At 52.0% G+C, this 22,257-nt stretch overlaps 1 protein-coding gene and 1 pseudogene across 2 annotated transcripts in view; one reads left to right on the top strand and one right to left on the bottom strand.

Annotated features, from left to right (window-relative positions):
• Ttc7a (tetratricopeptide repeat domain 7A) overlaps nucleotides 1-22,257 on the top strand; it is a 106,387-nt gene that overhangs the window by 37,061 nt on the left and 47,069 nt on the right. For both annotated transcript variants that reach the window (XM_050146170.1, XM_050146171.1), the window contains 6 exons: nucleotides 5,296-5,374; nucleotides 5,971-6,128; nucleotides 6,659-6,722; nucleotides 12,827-12,964; nucleotides 13,462-13,545; nucleotides 17,892-17,996. In XM_050146170.1, coding sequence (XP_050002127.1) covers nucleotides 5,296-5,374; nucleotides 5,971-6,128; nucleotides 6,659-6,722; nucleotides 12,827-12,964; nucleotides 13,462-13,545; nucleotides 17,892-17,996 — 628 coding nt within the window. The remainder of the gene's footprint in view (nucleotides 1-5,295; nucleotides 5,375-5,970; nucleotides 6,129-6,658; nucleotides 6,723-12,826; nucleotides 12,965-13,461; nucleotides 13,546-17,891; nucleotides 17,997-22,257) is intronic.
• On the bottom strand, nucleotides 2,507-4,547 carry LOC126504131 (TNF receptor-associated factor 3-like; annotated as a pseudogene).

Here is a 22,257-nt window from a genome sequence, read left to right as displayed (position 1 = left end):
ACCTTTATGCTTGGCAAGTGCTCTGAGTTACAGCCTATCCCGCAACGGGCATTTCTCTTTTTAAATAATAATTAATTTGAGACAGGGTTTTCTCTGTGTAGTCCTGGCTGTCCTGGAGCTCGCTCTGTAGACCAGGCTGGCCTCGAACTCAAAAGATCCGTCTGCCTCCACCTCCCGAGTGCTGGGATGAAAGGTGTGTGCCAGCTCCACCTGCCCCAGTGGTCATCTCGTAAGGGCATTGCGTACATCACGTGTTCTGCTTAGACTGGCGTGATGCAGTCTTGTGAAGAATTGTGAAGACTGAACACAGTCACGGGCTCTGGGAACGTGCGCCAGTGTGGCTGCGGGGGCTGCGGGGCTCCCTGGCTGCACAGTCCACCTCCACCTGGAGCCCTCCACCCCGCCGCTCAGCCAATTGGACTTGACTTTAGTTAGAACAAATGGCTTCCTGGCTCCTCCCTGTGCAGCCTGTCCCTGGCCAAGGTTTGTTTGAGACTCTGTTTGGATATTGTTAAAAGTGAGCAGCTTGGCTCAGAAAGGTCAGCGGGAAAGATCAGAACAAAGAGATCTTTCAAGCTGGTTTCTCACGGGGCAACCAGAGAGAGCTGGGGAAAGCCCCAGCTCCACCTGGCGCGGGCAGCTGCAGGTTGGGCTAGGATGGTTCAGGCTGTGGCCATCTGGGCCATTTGAGAACCTCCACCTAGGCCTTTCTTGGAGGGGCAAGCTGAGGTAGGGGCCATTCTCGGCACTCACAGCAGAGCCAGGCAACCTAGGCTAGGACTCCAACTCTCCCTGTGTGGCTGTGGCCACTGGAACTTCTTGTGTGGATTGTTTCTTTAAAGACAGTCAATAAAAATTGAGATTGACTCAAAACACGCCTAAGGGTGATGCTTTACTCTGTGAAAGAATTTCCGGGAGCCTATTCACGTGCCCACATCCCTTATAGATCTGAAAATTATTAAAAACAAACAAAAAGCTTTGGAATATAAGATTGCATTAGAATGCGGTACTAGTTCCTTAAATGTGTGCCGGAGTGGTCAGTGCGGCACATCGGTGTCCCCTCCGCAGCATCCAGGAGCGACCTCTCTGCTGCTCTAGGAATGTGAAGACTTTGGCAGTGACCGAGGTGGCAGTCCCTCCTGTGGCAGAGGAAGAAGAGGCATCAGGCTCTCTTGGCTCCAGCCTCCCAGTCGTAGTCTGGGCCAGACTGCCGGAGAAGTGGCTGGCAGGCTGCCCCTAGAGTGGAAAATCACCCACGGCCCCAGGAGTGGCCTGCCTCCTCTGGGTTCCGGGGACCAGCCTGCCTGAGCCTGTGGACTCAACAGTCAGGATGGTTATCTCCTCTTCCTGGGATCCCCCATCTGTCTTCATCCTCCCTTTGTGATGGACGTGGTCCATCTACTGGGGAATCTGTTCTTGCTGGGGGCTGGTGGGAGATGACTGTGAAACAAACTAAGCCCTGTCCCTGAAGCACTTCTGTTTTCTACTAGTGGTTATTGTTGCTCTTGAGCATCCGAGTAAGGAAAGTTACAATGTCAGGAGCATAGCCTTCAGAATGCCAGCTAGCACAAAAGAGAGAAAATTACAATGTCAGGAGCATAGCCTTCAGAATGCCCCCTAGCAGAAGAGAGAGAAAGTTACCATGTCAGGAGCATAGCCTTCAGAATGCCAGCTAGCACAAAAGAGAAGGATTCATAACGGCCCTCCACTGCATGTGTTGGTCTATTTGGGCATACTTAGCACTTTCCCAAAAGCTCTATAGAGAAACGAGTACTCCTAGAGCCAGGAAGACATACAGAGGCCACCTCATATTCCCAGGAGTGTGACATTTCCATGCCCTTCTGAAACCCGACTTCTCTGGTTTGATCAAAGTCAGATTCCCACCTGAGTCTCCCATTACAGCTTGCATACAATATATTTCGATCTTATTCGCCTTCTCCTCCCCCTAATTCCTCCTAGGTACCCTTCTCCCTAACTTGCCCCCCCCTTCATGTCCTTTTCTTTCTTTTACAATCCACCGAGTCCAATTTGTATTGAATGTATACTCCTGGGTGTGGGCCAAACCAGGAGCCACACCCTTAAAGAAAACTGACTCTCCCTTCTGCAGAAGCACCAGCTGTCAGTAGTCCTCAGTCAGAAGTGGGGCTCATGGGCTCCTCCCCATCCGTGATGGAATGTTGACTGGTTTGATCTGCCGGCAGCCACAGCTACTGTGATGTCATGAGTGTGAGGTCCTGTCATATCTAGAAAATACTGCTTCGTCCTGGTCCTTTCTCACCTCTGGCTCCTACAGTCTTTTTGTCTTCTCTTTGGCAATGGTTTCGGAGTTTCCTTGTGGGATAGGGTGGGGTGTAATGGCGTAGAACTTCCTCCCTCCTCCTCCCTCCCTCCCCCCCCTCCCTCCCTCCCCCTCCCTCCCTCCCCTCCCCTCCCCTCCCCTTCCTTCCTTCCTTCCTTCCTTCCTATTTTCTTTAGATTCATTTATTTTTATGTTATGAGTGTTTTGCCTGCATGTATGTCTACTCTGTTAACCTATGGAGGTCATAAGAGGGGGTTCAGAGACCTTGAAACTGGAGTTATAGATGGTTGTGAGTCACCTGTGGGTGCTGGGAACCAAACCTGGGTCCTCTGTAAGAAAAAGTGTTCTTACCACTGAGCCCTCTCTCCAAACTCTGAACTTTTATTTTTTATTTTGATGAATATATCAGAATTGTATTATTATTTCCTAAGTTCTCCTTTTAGATTAACACGCTGACACGTCCTGCTACCTCCATGTGTGTTCTTTCCTGGTGTTCAAGTTAAGGAAGAAGAACTATGTTTCTTTTTAGCATATGTTTCCACCTTAATTAACTAGATCTTTAAAAATGAAAACCTTCTCTGACAGCAATATTTATCTCGTTGAAGGATAAACAATTCTTCAGAGTGAGTATGGCTAGTCTATTAGGAAATCCGTTGGGGTCTGTTTCTACATGTGGCTTCTCCTGCCCGCCACGCATCCTCCTTCTCCGGCTGCTTACCCTGTTCCACACGGTCCTTTCTGAGGGTGAGGACCTTCTTGAAGACAGACCGCTTCAACCCCCCGGAGGAGTTACCTCCTGCTGAATCCACCTCCCCAGTTACTTGTCAGGGGTCAGGCAGATCCCAAGTATCCAGTATGACTTTAATAAGAATTTTATCATCTTTAATATATGTCCCATTCTCTAGAACAGTTTGGACGACAAAGACTGGGCAGCCAGAGGCAATAGTCATCTCTCCAGTGGGTTTCTTGAAGCTGCTGCTCTTGGGATCAGGCTTGAACACATCTCTCAGATGACATCGGGAGGACCCCTGGTCCATCAGCAGGAATGTCACTTTCTGCTTGAATGGCCATGGCGACAAAGCATCATATTCTCCACGTATAATGACAAAAAACAGAGACAAATGTGTCCCTTTCCCTATTCCGTCCCCGTTCAGGTAGATCCTGGCACACATCTTACAGCCAAAATAGCCTGTGTAGAAAGGCTGGCTGTAGAGGGTCAGGGTCTTTCCCGTGACAGCCTCCTGCTTCCGGCACTTGTAGTCACAGATCTTCCAGATCAGCACACTGTTGTAGCTGGTGGTCTCGGGACCTGGAACTGCAGGTCCATGTTGGCCAAGCAGATGTCATGAACCTTCAGCATCTGGTCATGCCGGCTCAGCTGAGATCCCTGCAAGCCTGTGTTGCGAGCCGCCTACCCTGCACTCTTGTGCCCACTTTCCAGCTCAGTCACACGGTTCTGGGGGTCTCCACACTGCTCTTCACGATGTCTGCTTCCTCCCACTTCTGCCTGAAGGGGCGGATCTCCTTGAGTTCTCTCAGATTCTCTGCTTGGCTGTCTTTTCCTTGCTGCAAATGAAGGATTTTGGATTCATTGTTTCGAAGCATCTCCTTTTGTCTCTCAATTTCAGTTTCAGAGCTACATATCTGATTGTGTAAACTCTGTATGCTCTTGTTTTTTTTTTTTTTTTTTTTCAACGCTTTCCTTCTGCCGCAAGGAAAGCTTCTTCTCCAGGGAGCTGCTCCACGCTTCCAGCAGCTTCATATGCTGCACTGCCGAGCTGGCCCCCTGGGCCTTGATCTGCTGGTTTGTACCCTGAAAAAAACGCAGCCATAGCGCTTAAAACTACAGGTCCTGGGGGCGTTGATGCTCTGACAAGTGTGCACTCAATTCACTTCTCAGAAGAGTCTGGACGCTGCACTTAGGAGGGCAGGACACCACCACACAGGGACAGTCAGTGTCTTCGTGCTTCGGCAGTGTGATCATGGGGACTTGCCTCTTGCAGTGATTGCGTGTGGCCTCTCGGTGTTTACAGGCCTTTCCCACATGCTCCCGTATCTCTGAACTTTCATTTCTAGCAAGTTCTTGGGATAGTGTTGCCATTGGTCCAGGAACTGACTGTACTCTGAAGAGCTCTGTTCTGAGTCATCATTTCCTTGCATGTAGGCTGAGAACTTTTAGTGATAAGTGCAGTGGAATTAAGTCGTACACACACGAGCTTGTAAAAATTACTTCTGTGCTTAAAAATACTTCGGCACTTACTATATTTTGCAAAAAAAAAAAAAATCCACAAAAACAAAAACCTACTAGCACAACAAACCTGTGATTTCATTGTGATTTCAAGTATTTTTTATTAAAGTGAGATAGCTACTAAGTGACAAGGAGATAGAAGCAGAGGTATTACATAAAGAATAATGATGGCCATGGGCTAGTAGGGACACTGGAGAATGGAGCATGCCCACAGGGAGTCTGGAGACACTAGGGGAGACTGTGGGCCACAGAGGTGAGATTGCTTCCCTGACACAGGACAGAGGGATCTGGCGGCTGAGATTCCCTGCCTTCTTTATGGCGGTTTCTTCTGCGACCTGGGCAGGTCAGGGAAAGTCCTGACTGACCTTACTCCAGGTGTCTTTGTCTGCATTCTCAGGCTTACAGAGAAAGGCCTGCATTTGTAACCCTGGAAGCTTGTAGCTTCCTGAGCTTCCCTGGAGGCAAGGGACTTGACCTGCACAATACTGTCCTATTGTAGTTCCCAGACTACCAAGCCCCTGGGGGCTGAGGAGTTGGGGGTGGGCAGCAGTGGGCTTCCTGGCTGTCAGCTGCAGCACGTCAGCCCTGGGACTGAAGCGTCCTGGAGTCACAGCTCTGGCTTTCATTCCACTGACTGAAGGTATCCAAAGAATACCCGCAGCATACAGACCACGCGGCAGGTGCTGGCTTAGGAGGGAATCTGTGGAGCTCGGTGAGCAATGGTCCCACTTTGGCTGTCCTCTTCCAGGAACATCGTGAAAGGCATGCGGGAGCTCCGGGAGATTCTGAGGACTGTGGAGACCAAAGCAACGCAAAACTTCAAAGTGGTAATGTGACTATTGGCTGGGGCTGGCTTACACAAAGGCCACTTAGGGTGGGAGACAACGCAAGCCCTAGCAAGAGGCCCCTGACCTAGAGATGTCACATGCATGCCTATGCTCACCCTCCTCTGCTCTCAGCAGACATTGTTAATCCATCCCAGAATGCTTTCCCACCAAGCCTGGGAAGCACCCTGTTCATCTCATCTTCTTCATCAGGGCGCTGAAGATAACTCCTAGCATTAGAACAGAGTTGAAATCTACTGCCATCCCTTGCATGAGCAAAACTATCCTAATGATGTGTGGTATGGCTCGTTTCTTCATGCCCTTAATAGATGTCATTGACTCTCCTCTCGTTCCCCAACTCAGGCCTATGTACTTAGACCTTTGTTCTTCCGAAATCAGATGGGGTAGAGCTATGTCATCCTTGGGAGAGGTGGTAGCTACCGTGCCGGAGGGACTGAGGACCTAGGGATTTGGGAATGGAATGTGAGGCCCCCAGAGGCGCAGCACATCCTGCAGTGGGCAGATCTAGTTGGGAACCAGGGCTGCATAGGCAAGCTGCAGACGGTTTACCCCAGCCTGAGTCTCTCCCTCTTTGCCAGGTGGCGGCCAAGCACCTGGCAGGGGTCCTGCTGCATTCCCTGAGTGAGGAATGTTACTGGAGCCCCTTGTCCCACCCTCTGCCTGAGTTCATGAGCAAGGAGGAGAATTCTTTCATCACCCAGACCCTTCGGAAACCTCACCTCTATGAAGGAGACAAGTGAGTGCCTGCCGCCTGGCCTGGTGCCCCGCTATGGCCTTGCCGTGAATACAGGTTCTGATACCTTCTGGTGTCTTTTCACGGTACCCTGCTTTCCCAGCCCTGCCCCAGTGCCTGACAGACATTTTAGAGGCTAAGAAAAGACGGTCTCTGGTGGGGTTGGGGGAGAATGCTTCATGGCTCCCCGAAGCCACACGTTTAGAGATTGCCTGTCTTCCTGACACACCCCTTTGAGGTGCCAGTTGAAGGTGGAGCCTGTAGTCACCAGCGGCTTCTCCCCATGCCTCACCTCAGGCTGGGGGTGAATGGGCCATTTCTTCTGCAGGATGGTAGCAGCCTTTCAGGTTCAGAACTCTGGGGCTAGTTAAGAGCTGTTCTAAGTATTCAGTGTCTGTGAATTATGCAGGAGAAGGGTCAACTTACCAGGTCGATGTTGACTTGGGGCACAAGGGCTGCTTGGGGAGGGGGGGAGGCAGAGGTACTGTTGATGTGGGCTGGGCTGCAACCAGGAATGCTGTTGTGTTTTCCAGCCTCTACTGCCCCAAAGACAACATAGAGGAGGCGCTCTTGCTGCTGCTTATCAGTGAGTCCATGGTAAGCCCCAGGCACCACTGACCCCAGGGAACCGGGTTTGTGGAGAGTGTTGGCATAGGTAGATACAGGCTATCCATGGCCTAGTCAAGCTCTGCCTCCCAGGAAGGTGCAAGATTCTTCTTGACCCTGCCTCCCTCTCTCTCTCTCTCTCTCTCACACACACACACACTCCCACATACACATACATAGATACACACACACATTTGCAAGTCTGGAGCACTTGGGTTTGGCCATGCTAACTATGCTGGGCTATGATGAGAGACCCAATGTCTGTCCCAAGTAGGTAGAGCCTGAGTGTATGTGAAATTCTCTTCTGGGTTACAAAATCTGATTATCACTAGGCAGCAGTGTGCACTGAGCAGCTAGGTGCTGTGACTGATGTAAGAACAGACAAGGAATGGAAGGAGTATGCATTTTGGAGTCACAAGACCTGAATTGGGGTTCCGGGGCTCTGCTGATTAGTTGAGGGTCGGGCACAAAGCATCCAGACATTCTGAGCCTCAGTTTCCTCCTCATATGATGATGGTAACTCAGAAGTAAGTTTGGATAGAATTCATGTTCTTGCAACAACTCTTGATTATCTGTCCTGGGCCTGGGCCTATTCTAGAAGCCAGAGATGTAGCAATAAGCAGAATGCAGACAGGCCCCTGACCTCGTGGAGTTCACATTATGGTCAGGGGTGGTAAAGTAGTGAATGATGATCCCAGTGTCCGGGCTATGCCTGTCATCCCTGTTTGCTTACTACGGAAAAATAAGGCCATGGGGACCCATCTCCTATACCCTGGGCAATGCATATGTGACAGTGTGCATGCGTACACATGCCCGTGGTGACCACAGCGTTAGGCAGTGTCTTCAGAGTACTTTGGAGGCTCCTCGAAGGAGAGCATGGCATGGTTGGGTAGTGGTAGAGGTGTGAAATGAAGGATGGACCTCTTGCACCAAGGGAAGCTCAAAAACGTGGGTTACAGAAGCCGGGAGTAAGGGGGTATGTCCACACAGCTGAATCCACACAGCTGGATCCACACAGCTGGATCCACACAGCTGGATCCAAGTTCTTCGGCCCTGGAGTCCATCGGTGCTGCCGAGCTGGGACTGCCAGCTGAAAACCAGGTTTCTTAGACGATGCATCTGAGAAGTATAGGTTAAGAAAGCGAGATGCCCTGAGCTGGACCATTCTCAACACTGATCCTTACAGAGCAGCTGAACTGTGCTGGACCATGCTCAGCACCATACATAAAACAACGAAACAGCCTAAAGCCCTTATCTTCAGGGCACTCCCACATAGTGCAGGGAAGCCAGCAAAGTCCCATCCTTTTTCTGTTTAGTGGGGAAAGAATTCATTGTTGGTGTGGCCTCAGGAAGATACTAGATAGGGAACCTGTGTGGGAGGTTGGGGTGACCTTGGGACTGGGACCCTGCACCTTAACCAACTGGTTCTGCACTATACTCGGTACCAGGCACCTGGCAGCGTGGTTCTTGTACTTGTCACTCATAGCTGAGCGAAAGTCTCTCTCTGTGAACCTGTTTGCTCATCTGTAAGATGGAGTTACCAAGGCCTCTGCGGAAGGAGTTTGGGTGGATTAAATAAGAAAATAAACACAAAGCTATCTCGTCGGGTTGTTCAGTGCATGTTTTTGTCCTGGGGGCGGGAAAGGCTTTGATTCCGACTTAGTTGCCTTTGAAAACGTGTAGGCTTTAATCTAGTTGAGAGATTGAGGGCATTAGTCTGCTATTTTAAAGAAAAAGGCTTCCTAGGCATGGTTCCATTTGGGACTGGCGGATGAGACACACGGCGTCCTAGCTTTTGGCACCAGCTTTGCTGTGACGCAAGGCCCTGCTCTGCAGAAGGCTGCCAGCTCAGAGCCGGTGGTTCAGTACCCGTGACAGGAAGACTGTGACATCTGCCACAGGAACTGTGTCGCTGGGTAGATGAAGCCTGTCACAGAGCACGGAAGCTCTTGGCTCTGTGAACTCAAGAGCTGGTGGTAATCATGTCTGCCAGCAGGGCAGCCAGCAGGCGCTGCCCAGGACAGTGTCCTCCGGGGAGGAGGAGCATCACTGGGCACAGATACTTCCTAGGTCCTTCTTTCTGGTGTGACTATTGGGGCGGGTTCGCTTGCTTGATGAGAGGCCGTCTCTGTGAAACCTCTGAGCAGGGCTCTGGGCATCTTCCTTCAGGAACCTGTTCCTTGCAAAGAGACAGCACCCAAGACTTCACCAGGGAGACCCTGTCCGCGTTTTGCTTTGGTTCCTTCTTCAGCAAAGCCGGCCCAAGGCCTCTGATAGTATCGATCAAGATTACTAGACACGTTCCCAGAGAAATCTGAAACCAGGGAAGCAGCCAGAGTGAAACCAGGATGTCTGGATTTCAGTGGGGTCTCTGCCCTCTGAAGAAAGCTGTTTTGTCCGGTATACTGGCCTCCTCCCACAGTGTCCCCCAGTCTCCCTCAGTTTCCCTCAGCCTTCCCTGATCTTCTGTAAAGTAGGAAGAGACCAGGCAAGAGGGCATGAGGACAATCAGGTGCCACTTAGAAAGTGTTCCATTTCCCCCACTTAGATGGGGACTCTATCTAGGTCCAGGATTAAGTGGAGGACAGGGCTCGGCAGAGGTGCCAGCTGCGCTACATCTGGCAGAGATTGGGTACTGCCAGGATAATTGACCTGGTAAAGGAAAGCCTCAGGGTCTGGACTGGCTCTGGATGTCCATCTCTGGGGACTCACAGCCCTCACCTCGGAAGGGTATACTTCTTTCACTGCCATTAGGGTTCATGGGCCAGCTAAGTTGATGGTGTGAGAAGTCTCTTCCCGAGAAGGTCATGCTCCTAGGGAGGGTGCCTCTGCAAGGGTTGTACCTGCTGAAGGAAAGGAGGATTCTCATTTTTGTCTCAGGGAGGACATTTGTCCAAAGAGCAGTGGTGAGTCCTGAGAGAGTGTGGAGCTGTTAGACCGGAGTGTGGCTGGTCTCTTGACAATCCAAAAGATCTAGTCTGAGACAGGTTCTTCTGGGAGAAGCACCAGAGGGACAAAGGTGAGGAGTAGGAACGCCTCTGGGGGTCCTACCTGGCTTCTGAGGGCAGAGCCTCCCACAGTGGGAACCAAGGGCAAGGTCACAGCAGTGAGGGTGTGCTCCTGTGGGTCCTTAGGGCTTTGGTACAGAGGGGAGCATGGTTCACTCTCAAAGGACAGCCCAAAGCAGTGCCCAAAGTAGGCAGGATGGGCAGGGAGAATACTCACCTTTATCCCACGAACAGCACAGGGGACAGTTGGGGGCAGTGGGGAGAGCCTGGAGTCAGCTCAGGGGCTTGTATTTACTCTAACAAGGGCCACCACACTGCACTGGTCTGGGGTTGTCTGATGAAAGCGGGTCTCTGAGGCCGTCGGTGTGCACAGGAAAGAGTGTGGTTAGGACTGAGTGGACGGGCTCCCTGGGAAGCCTGTGGGCCTGTGTGAGCCCAGGGAAGAGGGATGGGAAGGCTGGGGTGCCTCTGGGGAGGGCTGGTAAACCTAGTGGTGGTGCCCCCTGCCTCTGAGGTTTGTTCTGGCTCCTGAGCCACACACGAATCCATGCTCTTTTGTGGCTAACTAGCCAGCCCTAAGACTTCCTTTTTTTTTCCTGCTCCAGTTTCCCCACCCTAACCTGTTACCATGGTTACATACACAGGCACTGCCCAGCAACCAACACTAGCCCAACTTTTTTTTTTTTTTTTTGTAACCCTGCCCACAAAGCCATGCCAAAAGCTGGGCAGACATCTACTTCAGGCTGTCCAGTGGGAACCATGTTCCCCCCTCGTACAAAAGCACCAAGGACCCGTAAGAGCACGCTCTTGCTGCTGTCTACCGGTTAAGAGGCCAGGTCATGTGGAGGACTTGCCCTGTCTTAGGTTTCATCTGCTCTAATGACACTCAGTTCTGAAAATCCACCCCTCCTTCCCCCCAGACACACCCAAAGGCCTGTCCTCTTGGAGGGCAAGGTCTAGGGTAGACAAAGAAGGAGTTTTTGTGCCAGCCCAGAGCCGTCTTCCTGGGGTACTGCTCATTCCACAATGGTGGATTTATGAAGCTCTGGGTTCAAGGAGCTCAGTCTAGAAATGGCATGCCCCGCTACAAGCGGAGATGAGCCAGACAGGACTGCTGGGGCCCAGGTGTATGCCCGTGAAGCAGAGGGGTAGGTTGGCTACAGCCCTCTGAGTTGGGAGTTGCCAGTAGGCTGATATGGAAAACTGCAAAGTGACCAAACTCAGTTGAGCCTTGAAGATGGGAAACAGCAGGGCGTGCTGGGTGGATGCTGAAGAGTCAGGTAGGAGGCAGCCAGAGAAAGGAGTTTAAGTGTCACCCTGAAGGAAGCGGTGATGGTTCGCTCTCACTACCCCCTTCCTGACATGGCTTCTGTGCAGGATAGGTTTCTCAGCCCTCGAATGTGTCCAGCAAGGCTCCCTCTACCTCAAGAGAAGCCACCACTACAGAATACCTGGTCTAGCCCTTCCATCCTGATTTCTTCCTCCTACCAAAAGTCGTAGGGATGCACAGATGCGTCTGGTAGCCCCCTTCTGCATCTCCGGTCTTCATCCCCTCCTTCCTTTCCCTCTGCTGCCTGGAGAATCCCACTCACCCACGGTCCCCATTGGGTGCCTGGAGCCAAGAGCTGCTGGAGGTGGAGGAGTGGGGAGGTATAATGTGAGGGACGGAGCGTGGCTGTGTTCCCGCGTGGCTGTGTTCCCACGTGGCTGTGTGGGTGGGACTCTCTGGGAGGGAGAGGGATTTCTTGGCGCTTTCCCTGCCTTCGCTGCTTGCAGTTCCTGGCTCCGTTTATCAGGTTGGCTCTAGCATTGATCTTTGTGAGGATTTCCTGCCATTCCTGGCATTCTAGCCCAGGCATCCCCTCCTTGGCCATCTGTGTTTCTTGAGGAGGAGGAGCACCTATCACAATCGTGGCTGAAGAGGCAGCTGTCCAGATCCATTGCCCCCAGTTTGTCCCCCTGCCTTAGATGCCCCTAAGTGGATTGTTCTTTGGGGCTAGCAGACCTGTTAGCTAATAGGAGCCTCTAAGGGAGCCCATTTTAGCCCAGAGCCTACAAGCAATGGGGCTTGTGTCTCCTCACCCTCTGGCCCAGGGTAGCTCCTGCGTGTTCCCCACAGGAGGGAGGGTGGCTCTATGCAGAAGGAGGCGGTGAGGAGCACTGGTGAGCAGGATGGGACTTTAGAGCTGGTGGGATATGTAGGTTTCAGGGCCAACAGCTTCTTTTTTTTTTTTCTATCTAGCAGGCCAGTCTTGGCTGACAGCCTGTGGGGAGCAGAGCAGTCTCAGGGAGGGAGGACGATGCTGGACAAGGACCCCTTTGGCAGAAGGAGAGGGGTCAAGAGAGGAGCATGCTGGAGTCATCAGCAAGCATGTGGGGCCAGAGCCCAGCTTTGCCAAGCACAGTCCTGAGAATGTATGAGAGTCATTCCAGACCCCAGGATGCCCCTGCTTTGCAGCTAGATATTTATCTAAGTTTTTCTTTTTGGGTTTTTGAGGGTTTCTTTGTGTAGCTCACTCCATCTATCTATCTATCTATCTATCTATCTATCTATCTATCTATCTATCTATCTATCTTTGGTTTTTTTGAGACAGGGTTTTTCTGTGTAGCCCTGGCTGTCCTGGAACTCACTCTGTAGACCAGGCTGGCCTCAAATTCACAGAGATCCACCTGCCTCTGCCTCCCAGAGTGCTAGGATTAAAGGCATGCGACATCACCGCTGAGTAATGACTCTTGGGTTCTGGAAGGAGGGACTGAATGTTAGTGAGAGAGAGCATTAATGATGTGTGTTTGACGTGAAGTGGGGTGGGGGGTGCTGAGTGACAGCAGGTGTCACATTCAGATGAAAGGCAGGAGGCCATGGCACTGTCCTTGCAACTTCAGGACCCTGAGCCTTAGGATGATACCCCGCACACACACCTGGACCATGGGTTTTCTGTTTCTGGAGAGAGCTTTGTGGGGTTAGGAGAGGGCATTTCTGAGAGTGTGGTCAGTTACGTAGCTTGTAAGAGCAGTGAAACGGGACAGTGAGTGACTTTGCAATATGGGCCCCATGATGCTAGGTCCTTACCTGCATTCCACCCGCAGGCTACTCGGGACGTGGTACTGAGTCGGGCACCAGAGCAGGAGGAGGACCGGAAAGTGAGCTTGCGGAATGCTTCAGCCATCTATGACCTCCTGAGCATCACCCTGGGCAGGCGGGGCCAGTACGCCATGCTTTCTGAGGTAGGATCAGCTGCCCAGCCTTCCTCACTTCCCACTCTCTGCTCAGGCTGGCCTGCCTTTTACTGGCTTTGGCTAGTGACCGTGGCATGTCCCCCTAGCCTCAGTCACAGATCCATTATCTGTGGAATGGGGGTTATTAGAGATCTCACCTCCGGGGGGTTAGGAAGAATAGATGAGTTGATATACACGTAAAAGGTTGAGAGCCCTACCACGACCCATGATAATCAACGCCAGTTGTTATTTTTGTTGGGTTGTGTTCTTTCAAAACATTTTCACAAATCTGGTTTCATTTGCTTATCAAAATGGCCCTCTGAAATCATTCCTGCGTTATGGAGGTGGGAAGAGAGGACTAGGGACAACTCTGATGCAGCCTGACCCAGCGTGCCGTGGCAGGGACTGGATCACCCCTGTGTTTCCTGCAGCTCTCTGAAGGCAGTGAGGGGGAATGGTTACCCTGTCAGGGAGGGGGCCAGTGCTGACCACTTCTTCCTCCCCAGTGCCTAGAGCGAGCCATGAAGTATGCGTTTGGAGAATTTCACCTCTGGTACCAAGTGGCCCTCTCCATGGTAGCTTGTGGGAAGGTAAGGCCCAGGGCTGTGGGGGTGGGGGTTACGCCTTCTGTGGGTTCTGAGGAACCTCTGGTCCCTCCCAGGGGCTTCTCAGAGCTAGATGCTGGGGAGATTTGTGTTGACTGGGAACTGACCTGCTATTGCTGTGACTGTCTATGAGCATGGATCGGGAAGGCCCTAAGTAATGCGTGCTAGTGACGACCAGTTTGCCCGCATGCAGGTACGAGCTTAGATGCTTCTCTCTTCTTATGGTCCACCACAAGGTCGTCATAGCACTTCTGCTGGTGTGCCTCTAGGAGAGAGGAAAGCTGTTCCTGCCCCAGAGAGCCCTGCCTGTGAGTTGGAAGGAGAGTTATACGGTGGAGTGGAGTAGCAACGACACACATGGGAACCTGTAGGGGAGACCATGTGATGGATGTGGTTAGAGGTACCTGGGTGGGGACAGCAGAAAAGGCCAGCACTGCCCAGAGCACGCGGCACCAGGGTAGGCATTCGCCCTCCATCCGCCGGGCCCCTGCTCCAGCACCCCTGATTTTCTCTCAGATCAGAACTACACTTATGTAAGCCTCTATTTTAAGCAGCGACATGAAAGGAAAACCTTTCCGGAGCTGGGGGCCGAGGGAGATGGGGCTGAGGATGCTATGAATGCAGGAAATAAGGTGCCATGAGCTTGCAGATGGTTCCAAGAGCTGTAAATACCCAGGGCCCTTGCATGGGGCTGAGGGAATCCCTCGTCCCCTGGCCCATCTGTGCCATATTCCATTTCTAGCCCCACAGCCCTCTCCGAGGAGGGCCCTTCTAGTGTGCCAGTGCCGCCTCCACAGATGAAGGAGTGCCAGGCAGCCCTTGGGTCTCTGCAGTGAGACAGGCCAGGGCCTGGCGGGGAGGGGGAGGGGGGAGAACCAGGTGCCGCAGTCTTGTCAGACTGCACGGGCAGGCTGGGAGCACAGCAGAACCAGTGGGGAGTCTCCTTGAGCATCCTTTGCTGGGTATCACGTGGGCCACCTCCCAGAGCACCTTGAAGTCTCAGCACGACCTGCTGGCTCTGCCCAGCGGGTGCTGTCAGAGTTTACGGAGAGCTGAGAATATAGACAGGGCTGGCCCCGCAGGATTAGAGGCACTCCCGGGCACCAGGCGGGAGTGTAGCGTAGAGCGGGAGAAGAGCAGAACTCCAGGCAGAGGGGGCAGCGGGAACCAAGGGGACTAGGTGTGCAGCAGCCTGTTAATGCCTAGGTGACTAACTAGGTTACTGACAGGAGACTGGGAAGGTGTGGCTGGAACTTAGGCGATCCTCCGTGTACAGCAGCATTAAGCAACTTCTTCCTGCCTCCCCCAAACAGGAAACACCGTTAGCCTTAGAATAGCAGAGAAGAAGAAAGGCCTGAGCAATGCACACTGTTCTGTGGATTTTATTTTAAAGCTACCCCCTTTAAAAATCAAAACAAACAAACAAAAACAAGACTATCCATGGAAGTTAGCTTGAATTTTGAGGGAGTTCCTGGAGGCTCCAGCCTCAGGAAAAGGCACCATGATTGTCTGGGACTTGAGGAGTCTTCCACCTCCTTATGGAGAAGCTGGACCCTAAGCGGTTTAGGCAGCTTGGCATCTGGCCTTTGGGAAGTCATTCCCTGCTCTGGTCCCTTCATGTTCCCACAAGGTAGGCATAGGGTGCTGGAGTGGTCAGTGAGTTCCGTATATGTGAGGCTCCACCCGTCCATGCTCTCGGTGCACTGTGAGATTGTTGTGTAAGGAAGGCCTTCTCCAACTGCCCCCTGGGAATCCTGCTTGCCAAAACCGTTTGCCTGACTGCCCTGGCAGACTTCAGAGGAGTGACCAGAGCTTGCCTTTGCTGAGCCCAAGATGAGAATCCAGGTTCTGTACCTTCCAGAAGGTGCGGTTGGGGAGATAGAAATATGCCTGGTGTTTCACCCCACAGGAGCCACAGTTCTGTGGCATGATTTAGGTCGTTCCCTCTCTCAGTCTCCATGCCGCAGTTGCATTGGCTGTGTTGCTAGGTAACCAGCATGACAGGGGGAAAAAAAGAAGCCGGCTGCTCCTACTGCTGGGTCCTCAGACGGCTCCTTAAATAGCAGTGTTTTTTGGTCTGCATGGGGGTGGGGTGGGAAGGGGTGGGGTGGGAAGGAGTGGGTGGACTGTGGAGGGTCAGGACTAGAGAATCCAGGATGCAAAAGTCAGCAGCCTAAAGAAAGCTGGGGAGAAGCCTGAGGCTTCCTGGGGTGTGCGGGAGAAGGGACAGTGGTGAGGGACACAGTGTAGCATTTCCAGGAGAGGGGCTCTGAGGAGGAGGTGGGGCCTGGCAGCTCTCACGAAGCCTCCCTAGCTGCAGTCTACGCTGGGTGCTCGCTGAGGGCCTGTCATTTTCTGGCCCTTTCTTGTGCTTGTCCTGTCCTCTCGTATTGTTAGAATGATAGGGGATTTGGGCATCTGTCCCTCCTGTTTCCCTGCTTTCTGTGACCTCCTTAGGGGGTCTCATCTACCTTCTCATCTGACTCCATCACCCCAGCCCAGTACTGAGCCCAGTACAGGCCCTGAATGAAGATACCTTCATTAACCTCATTGGTCTATTTTCTGTTACGTTTAATAAAGCAGCCGAGGTAGAAGAATTTATAATGCAAAGAAGCTTATTGGCCTCATAGTTTTGCAGCTCAAGGACAGGGTACCCACACTGGCTTGGTTCTGGTGAAGACCTCAAGGTGGGTGACGTGGCAGGGGTGTGTGCAAGTGGGAGACGTTGTAGAGCAAGACACAGAGCCAGGCGGAGAAGAGCAAGTCATGCTCACTTTACACCAACCTCTGCAAGAACTGGGGAGAAAGATGGCCAGTCCTTTTAGTGCACACAGTGGCCTAACCAGGTTCCACTAGAACCCATCACTTCTCAGGGCTAACCACTCAGGTTCAAGTTCCGACATACGGATCCTTGGAGAACACACTCAGAATGTGTGCAAGCCATAGCTCCATGAGAGCCCACGGAGACTGAGACTGGGTAGAAGAACGTTCTTCCATAGATGGTGGGAAACGGAGAGGTGAGCTGGGGGCGGGGGATGCATACATTCCAATCATATCCTTCTGCAGGCAGAGGAGCCTGCCAGCGCCCTCTGTTCCTTAGTGGCACCCCCAGAGTTGCTAGGGAAGGAGGCTAAGTTAAAGGGAGGAGCTCAGCTCATAGTAGGACCTAGGACTTGGTGATTGACCTGTGACACACACCTGAGGATCACAGGTAGGAGCTTATGTGCCAGGATAGTGACTGTGGGGTTCCCTCAGAAAGTGTTGGGTTCAGAAAGCAGAAGGTTCCAGACTACCCACATTCACACGCGCACATGCTCGCGCGCACACACATACGAACACCCCCTCCCTCTCTCTCCAGGAAACCAGCTTCCTCTGGCCAAGGTCTTCACCATGGAGGCCACACAGGGTGGTGGTGAATTAGGTCCAGGCTGTGTTCAGACCCTTGCTTGGTCATTCCCGGGTTGTGTGACTTTGAACAAACTGTCTGACTGCCAGCCTCTCTCTTTTCTCGGCTGTAAAGCTGCCCATCTGGTGGTGATGCTGTGAAAACCCAATGCTCTCATAGAGAAGTTAGCAGACTTTCCGCAGGGTCGGGCAGTCAGTTCTGACTATTAATAGCCGGTCTCTCTCAGCCTTTCCACCAGTGTGGTATCTTGCAGCAGCCACAGATAGCATATAAACAGGCGTGAGTTCCAATTAGACCTTATTCACAGAAACAAGCAGTGGGCTAGGTTCTCTTGGCAGCCCCTGACTTAGGAAAGACTGCCTGGGACGTTTATAAGATCTGGAGTATTTGTTGGCATTCCTCTTGGTATAGATGGCTCACCTGTCTGGCCCTGGGTGCCCTTCCCTTCTGGCCTTTCCCCGCCTGTCCTCAGCAAATCCTGGTTGAGTCCTGGAGCCCCGTGGGCTTTTGTCTGAAGGTTCTCTCTGGCCCTCCCACCTCCTCACCTTCCTCCCAGCCTTTGTACACCTGTCCAGTCCTGTCACCAGCTTTCCTCTGAGTACAGGTTTAGGGAGCCCCTGTCTAGTTCTCAAATCTTTCTGGTTCTGATCTGAATTCTTTTTGGAAAGGATCTGTTCTTTATTATGTTAGCTCTTGTCACATCTCCAAAGGGTGAGGCTCATGGTCTCTATTCTCCAAAGGAGGGAAGCAAAACTCAGAGAAGGACTTGCCTGCAGAGACTATGACCTGAACTCCTCCCGCTGGGTTCTCCTCCTGGTTCTCAGAAGGAAGGGGGAACAGAGCAAGGCCTGCTGGGAGAACTGCCCATGAGGGCAAGGACACCTAGGGTGGTCAGTGATGGTGTTCCCTGCTCTTGCTTCTGCAGTCAGCCTACGCGGTGTCGCTGCTCCGGGAGTGCATGAAGCTGCAGCCCTCCAACCCCACGGTGCCCCTGATGGCTGCCAAGGTCTGCATTGGGTCCCTGCACTGGGTGAGTGAGCTGTGGGGGGTAGAGCAAGCAGGGCCCAGGTTCAAAACCTCCTGGGGAGGACCCCAGCAAGGGGGATAAGGTGGGGAATGTTTGCAATAGAAGAAAGGGTGCCACCTTCGTGTAGGACCAGGAGGAGAGTTTCTGAGGACCCACCAACCTTGATCTTGACAGCATGGCCCGTGGAAATGGGGTCTCCAGAGAGTCCAACAGATGGAAAGTGGTCGGGGTGGTAGGCAAGACCTCAGTTACCTAGACCAGCCTATTAGAAAAAGGACTTCAGATGACATCATAGTTAATAGAGAAGGGGAGGGGTCAAACTCAGCCCTAACCTGAGACAAACAAAGATGGCCTCCTTGCAGTCCCTTCCTTGTTCTGTTGCACCCTGAGGCTTCTTTCCCAGTCCTGCTGTCTGCTCCCCACACTCTACTGAGGCGGCTTTTAGGGGACTGCACCTCAACTGGTAACTTCTGAGCTGATGGTCTTTACTAGGGGCTCATGAAGGTGCCTTCGGAAGACCAGTAGCTTGAAACAGTGAGAAAAACGAGCCCTGAGCCGTGAGCCCCAGGTCTCTGGTGAGCTCAGACCCAGGGCACTGGCTCCTAGGGAGTGCGGCTGTAATATTGTCTCCACTGGGAAGTATCCAGATCAGCTTCCCGATGAAAGGGAGAGTCCTCCTCCTAAGTTCTGAGTGACACCGAACGAGTTCCTCGTCCCTCTCACTTGTCACCTTGTACCCCACATACCCTCTCCAACAGGCAAAGTAGCCCCCATTCCTTCCTCTGCATTCTAGATCCACAGCCAGCACCCACTCTGTGGTAGGTGGCATGCAGCTGCAGCCTGCAGAGTCCCAAGCCAAACCTCTGCAGCAAAGAGTGCTGGGAGCTAAAGGTGCAGAGGGCACTTACCCAATCCCCAGATCAGACTCCTTCTTATTCCAAGACTTCTGAGAGGAAACCTTGGGCTCATCCCTTAGCTGAAGCCTAAAATACCCCATGTCTCTGGAAGCAGGGCTGGGGAGGGCATATGTGCTCCCCCGAGCTGCCAGCTCCAAGGAGCTGAGAGTCCACCCAGCCAATGGTGCCCTTGCCAGGAAGCCCTAAATTTAGATCTTCCCACCACGGAGGAGCTGTTTCCCTCTGTAGCATAATTACAGTGATTATGTGCATTCAGATTACATGGTAATAAAATTAGGATCAAATCAGTCCAAATTGAAATCAGATGAGTTAGGAGCAAAGTAATCAATGACAACATAAATAGAAAAGCCCGAAAGGAAGCTTAAACATGCAGACTTGTCATCAGAAGAGGGGAGAAAGGCGGGCTGGTACCCGGGCTGAGAATAGTCTGAGTATCGACCTGGTCAAACTTTGATGGGGAGTAAGACGCAGGTGGGAACAAGGCTCTGCAGGTGAACGGGGATGAGGGCGAGCTGCTGGAGACTTAGATGCCTCCCCTGGACCCCCTCCTCTTTTCCTAAAATTAGTTTTCCTTTGTTTTTATTTTAAGTGACTAAATGTTTTCCCCTGCATGTGTGTCTGTGCACCATGTGTGTGTAATGCCCACAAAGGCCAGAAGAGGGGGTCAGATCCTCTGGGATTGGAGTTACAGAAGGTTTGAGCCACCTTGTAGGCTCTGGGAATCTAACCAAGACCCTCTAGAAGCACAGCCAGTGCTCTTAACTGCTGAGCCATCTTCCCAGACCCATTCTTGGAGCTCATAAAGTCTGGTTTGTACTCACCCTGGACGTGGATTGAACTGTGTTATGACCCTCTGTGCTTCTCCAAGGCATAGCTCTGTCTTTTCCTGAGGCCAGTGGGCAATGCTGGTGAGTGCCTCTGCTCCTGCCCTCCAGGAACTCTGTCCTTCACTGTGACCTTGCCTGGTGTGGGCTTTGTTTACGATTAAGTGCTTCTTCACTTCCTTTGCCTTGCACGCTAGCCACAAGCAGAGCAGATAGAAAAGACGATGTAGGTATTTTCTTGGATCCCTCCAAACACAGTTATTTAAAGCTGATTTATTTTAAAAAGTTGGAACCCCTTCAGGAGTCACAGAGGGCAGGGCATGCTTGTATATTGTGTGCCACAGAGACAGCTGGCGTGAAAAGGGGCAATCAGAAGCAGGTGAACTCACCTTGCAGAGGCCTGTATTGTGTCTCGGGCTTCATATCACCCAAGGGGGCAGCATGGTGCTGGAAAGAGCATCAGCTTGGAGAACAGATAGGGTTCAAGCCCTGTAGTCTACCTTACTCATTAGCTTGTGTGACTTTGAGAGAGTGATTCACTCTCCCTGTGCCTCAGTTTCCTCATCTATAGTCTGGGAGCTGGCATGTCCCCTAATAGGGTGGCGGTGAGCCTTGGGAGATGGTGTGTGTCTGCATGGCCCTTTGCAGCTATATGACAAATGGATGCCGTTATTCTTCTCAGTACCTTCACAGTAGTGAGCACTTAGGAAGGGTGCTTTTGCTTTCATTCTTTCAAACCCAGGAAGATGGATTGCTCACAAAGCAAGGAAGAATGCCAGCTCTTTTGCCACCAGCTTACAGAAGTTAGAAAATGCCTGTTACTCCTTGAAGAAAAGGGGGGGGGGCAGATTTCCACAAAGTAGTTCCAGGCCCACAGGAAGGGGCTCAGGAGAACTGGAAGTCTGTCAGCAGAGCCCTGCAGTCTCAGAATAGAGGGCTCTCCCCAGTCCCTGGGAAGAGAGCGGATGGAGAGCCTGAGGTGGCACCCTCTTTGCTGAATGCAGGTGAACGAGGCTGTCCCTCATTCCGCGATGGAAGGCGGCCCCGAGCCCCAGCAAGTGTGCCAGCTCAGCTGAGTCTGCTGTGCAGGGACCAAATTAGGAAAGCCTCGGATACCAAGGGACTTGGGAAGGCACAGAGTGTTTCCTTACTTACAAAGGAAAGTTCCCTGTACTACTAGTATAGCGCGCTTCCCAAGCGTCAGGGAGGAGAAAACCAAGAAAGTGCAGAGGGCAGCCATGAAGTCCTCAGCCAGCCTGAGGGCTAGGGTCACAGTTGTACTGCTGGCTGAATGGCTGACCGTGAGGGGTGGAGATATCACACAAGCTCCCCGTGCCTCTTAACCTGCTGTGGTTCTATGATGTGGTTGTCAGGCCTCAGGCTGTTCAGAAACAGGGGCAGGGAGGGAGGACCTTCCCTAGGTGGCCATGGTAAGCTCACCTGGATGCTCTGAGTGAGGGCATTTCAAGACAGTACCATAGTGGGGTGAGGGAGGAGACACTGGGAACTCCTCATCTAGGTGTATTTGATAAGAAAGAGGACCTCATGCCACAGTCTGAGCTGGTGGCAGAGACAACAGCCTCCAGGAGGCCATGGGAGGACCTGATGTCCCCAGCAGGAAAAGCTGGCAAGGGAACTTGGTAGAGATAGTGTTGGGCGGCTGAGAACAGTCAGATTAAAACAGCATTTTCAGGGGGCTGGAGAGATGGCTCAGCGGTTAAGAGCATTGTCTGCTCTTCCAGAGGTCCTGAGTTCAATTCCCAGCAACCACATGGTGGCTCACAACCATCTGTAATGAGGTCTGGTGCCCTCTTCTGGCCTGCAGGCATACACACAGACAGAACATTGTATACATAATAAATAAATAAATATTTTTTTTTAAAAAAAAAAACAGCATTTTCAGAGTGTGGATCAAAGGTTGTAGAATAGAACACTTAAGAAGAAAAAAAAGGGAATATATCATAAGATAATAGAGTGGAAAATATTCTGATATAGTATCACCTATGCAAGGGGTGAGTGAGGGGTGGTTGGCCATGTAAACCTGAACAGCTGACTGGTCAGTTCTGGCCAGTGCCTGCCTGTCCGGTGCAATCACGCTTTTCTAAGAACAGCCAGGCCCAGAGACAAAAGGCAGGCAGGACTAGCTTCTCCTTTGGATTCCGTTGATGCCACTTGCAAATTTTCCAGCGTGATGATCCATGATTAATATATACATATGTACACATATATGTGTAGTAATTGTGGCATGTGTGTATATTACATGTAATCGCTGGTCTTCATCTTTGGCACTCAGCAAGCACACACCACGTCCTCCCAGCAGCCCTCTGATGGTGACACTGCTGTCCCCATTTTACAGAAGAGGGAACTGAGGCCCACAAGATAACCTCAAAGGGACGGAGTCCAAGCAACGTGCTCTGACCTGGGGGTCGGGCTGGCTCAGAGCCTGGCTGGGGTCCTAGCCCTTCAGAGCCCAATTCTAAGGCTCTCCGTGTGGCACACCTGCCTTAGACGAAGAGGGACAGT

The sequence above is a fragment of the Alexandromys fortis genome, unplaced genomic scaffold (assembly GCF_014885135.2).
Source record: "Alexandromys fortis isolate MF-2015 unplaced genomic scaffold, M_Fortis_MF-2015_v1.1 scaffold_42, whole genome shotgun sequence".
NCBI lineage: Eukaryota > Metazoa > Chordata > Mammalia > Rodentia > Cricetidae > Alexandromys > Alexandromys fortis.
Note: the sequence above shows the minus strand (reverse complement) of the source record. Positions and strands in the feature narration are given on the sequence as shown.